Source organism: Protobothrops mucrosquamatus, unplaced genomic scaffold (genome assembly GCF_001527695.2).
Source record: "Protobothrops mucrosquamatus isolate PMUCROS unplaced genomic scaffold, P.Mucros_1.0 scaffold344, whole genome shotgun sequence".
Classification (NCBI taxonomy): Eukaryota; Metazoa; Chordata; class Lepidosauria; order Squamata; family Viperidae; genus Protobothrops; species Protobothrops mucrosquamatus.
Window position 1 is genome coordinate 143,469 of NW_015386681.1, and position 3,234 is coordinate 146,702.

The 3,234-nt window shown below is 51.6% G+C and overlaps 1 protein-coding gene across 1 annotated transcript in view; it reads left to right on the forward strand.

Annotated features, from left to right (window-relative positions):
* The window catches only part of LOC114922541 (disintegrin and metalloproteinase domain-containing protein 9-like), a 32,393-nt gene that overhangs the window by 25,300 nt on the left and 3,859 nt on the right, over window positions 1–3,234 (forward strand). The window contains exons 16-17 of the mRNA XM_029284049.1: window positions 354–465; window positions 1,959–2,052. Of these exons, the coding sequence (XP_029139882.1) occupies window positions 354–465; window positions 1,959–2,052 (206 nt within the window). The remainder of the gene's footprint in view (window positions 1–353; window positions 466–1,958; window positions 2,053–3,234) is intronic.

Sequence of the window (3,234 nt, forward strand, 5' to 3'; positions counted from 1 at the left end):
CCTCCTCCTCCTGCTCCTCCTCCTCCTCCTTCTAAATCCCAGTCCCTTTTAGCACTGATATTGTCCCCCAGTTGGATCATGACATGTCTGCAAGAAAATCACCAAGCTCAGATAGCAGCAAGGACCCCACAGTTCTCCTCCTCCTCCTCCTCCACCACCACCACCACCTCCTCCTCCTCCTCCTCAATCCCCATCCCCTTCCAGCACTAATGACGTCACCTAGTTGGGTCATGAAACGTCTGCAAGAAAACCACCCAGCTCAGTGAGCACCAGGGACCCCAGACTCCGATGATTCGTCTCCCAGAAAAGGGAAAAGACCGTTCTTGGCTGCTCACCCACTTGATCCATTTCAGGTCTGCAACAGCAAAACGAACTGCCACTGCAGCTACGGATGGGCCCCCCCTCACTGCAGCGGCCGCGGTTTCGGAGGAAGTGTCGACAGCGGCCCGGCTCCTGAGCGCGTCAGTAAGTACCCCAGAACCCCCAGTTCTTTTTCTCCTCCTTGGCTTCCCCACCATTCATCTCAAGGACGGACCTCTGGAACAACATGACAGGTAGTCCTCAACCTACGACTACAGTTGATACAGTGGCTAGCTGAATCGCTGCCGTCGTTAAGGCAGTCACACGGTCGTTAAGTGGCTTCCCCCATTGACTTTGCTCATCAGAAGGTCGCAGAAGGGGATCCCGTGGAACCCCCCGGGACGCTGCAACCCCGTCATAAATACAAGTCAGTTGGCTCTGGAGATGCCACGACGGTCCTAAGTGTGAAAAGCTCATAAATCACTTTTTTTTCAGTGCCGGTGTACATTTGAACAGTCACTAAACGAACCGCTGTAAGTTTATATCATCATAGCTTCAGGTTTTCTCGCTATATTTATAATTGTTAGAATTTTGTAAAGAAATACGAGAAGTGGACCCTTGTCGTCGTGACCTCTCCTACCGTGTTTGCCAGTCTGTCTATAACAGTAGACAGGTAAGTCCTCGGCTTACAATGGTTCATTTAGTGACTGTTCAGAGTTACACCGGCGCTGAAGCTGCCGTTGCTTGTAAGCTGAGGACTATCCGTAATGGCTATTTGCTGAGAATTTGGGGAATTGCGGTCCAAGTATCAAGAGGGGAGCAGACTGGGGATGACCCAGAACAGGGATAGGCAACCTTGGCTCTTTTATGACTGGTGGACTTCAACTCCCAGAATTCCTGAGCCAGCCATGCTGAGGGAAAAGAGAGAGGTTTCCAAGCTGAGCCATGCTGGCTCAGGAATTCTGGGAGTTGAAGTCCACGAGTCATGAAGGGGCCAAAGTTCCCCCATGCTGGCTCAGGAATTCTGGGAGTTGAAGTCCACGAGTCATGAAGGGGCCAAAGTTCCCCCATGCTGGCTCAGGAATTCTGGGAGTTGAAGTCCCCGAGTCATGAAGGGGCCAAAGTTTCCCTCATGCTGGCTCAGGAATTCTGGGAGTTGAAGTCCATGAGTCATAAAGCGGCCTAGGCCTAGGCCAGGGTTAGGCAACCTTGGCTCTTTTATGACTCGTGGACTTCAACTCCCAGAATTCCTGAGCCAGCCACGCTGAGGGGAAAGGGAGAGGTTTCCAAGCTGAGCCATGCTGGCTCAGGAATTCTGGGAGTTGAAGTTCACCAGTCATGAAGAGGCCATAGTTCCCCCATGCTGGCTCAGGAATTCTGGGAGTTGAAGTTCACCAGTCATGAAGGGGCCATAGTTCCCCCATACTGAGTGAGGAATTCTGGGAGTTGAAGTCCACGAGTCATGAAGGGGCCATAGTTCCCCCATGATGGCTCAGGAATTCTGGGAGTTGAAGTCCACGAGTCATAAAAGGGCCAAGGTGGCCTACCCCTGACCCAGAAGATCAATCCATGGAGCCTGCTGGTGCTTCTACCTGTAATTTGGTCCTGAGGTCTCCCAAGAGGTCAGAAGCTCACCTGTTTTTGCTGCTCTCTTCCAGAATCGAAAAAAACCTTGATGCTGGGTTCGATTATCGGAGTGGCGTTGCTTCTCCTGGCCCTCACGGCGATGCTGAAGAAGTTCCTGCCCATGTGGTAAGTAGGACCATCCTGGCCCAAGTCACTTTTCCTTGTCTTGAGTGAAGAGGGGAAGTATTGTGGTGGTTTACTAAGAAGAAGGATGAAAGAAAAAAACGGGGTTTTTCCCCCCAATTCTTTCTCTCTTCCGTCTCAAAAGCGGCGCGCCTTGGAGGCCCGAGCGTCTCTTCTTGCTTCATCCATTTCAGATGGACTGGAGAAAGATGGTCCTGCCTCATAAACTGCTGATCGAAGGGTAGGCAAAGACAACCAGGGTTAGAATCGACAGCGGGGAGATGGCAGAAGCTGGCTACAGACTAGGGCTTGACAGAAGAGTTCTGAAGAAGATGCTTGGAGAAGCTTCTTGGAGAAGATGCACAGATACCCAAAAGTCTCCGTGCCACCAAAGATCAGAACAAGACAAGCTGTTCTGTGCAGTCTACTTTGGGATGCCTGTGAGTCCCCTGGACTGCAAGGCGATCCAACCGGTCGGTCCTAGAGGAGATCAACCCCGATTGCTCTTTAGAAGACCAGATCCTGAAGTGGAAACTCAAGGACTTTGGCCACCTAATGAGAAAGAAGGACTCCCTGGGGAAGAGCCTGATGCTGGGAAAGATGGAGGGCAAGAGAAGAAGGGGACGACGGAGAAGGAGGGGGCTGGATGGAGTCCCTGAAGCAGTAGGCGTGAGCTTCAATGGACTCCAGAAGATGTAGAGGACAGGAAGGCCTGGAGGAACGTTGTCCATGGGGTCGCGATGGGTCAGACACGACTTCGCAACTAACAACAACAATGGAAGTGAATGTTGGACTCTGAAGAAGCAGGAGAGAAAGAAGATGGAGGAGTTTGACCTTTGAGGTTGGAGGAGACTACTGAGAAGACCCTCCCTTCTAGCACTGATGTTGTCACCTACTTGGGTCATGAAACATGTGCAAGAAAACCACCAAGCTCAGAGAGCACCAAGGAACCCACAGTCCTTCCTTCCTTCCTTCCTTCCTTCCTTCCTTCCTTCCTTCCTTCCTTCCTTCCTTCCTTCCTTCCTTCCTTCCTTCCTTCCTTCCTTCCTTCCTTCCTTCCTTCTAGCACTGATGATGTCACCTAGTTGGGTCACGAAATGTCTCCAAGAAAACCACCAAGCTCAGAGAGCACCAAGGACCCCACAGTCCGTCCTTCCTTCCTTCCTTCCTTCCTTCCTTCCTTCC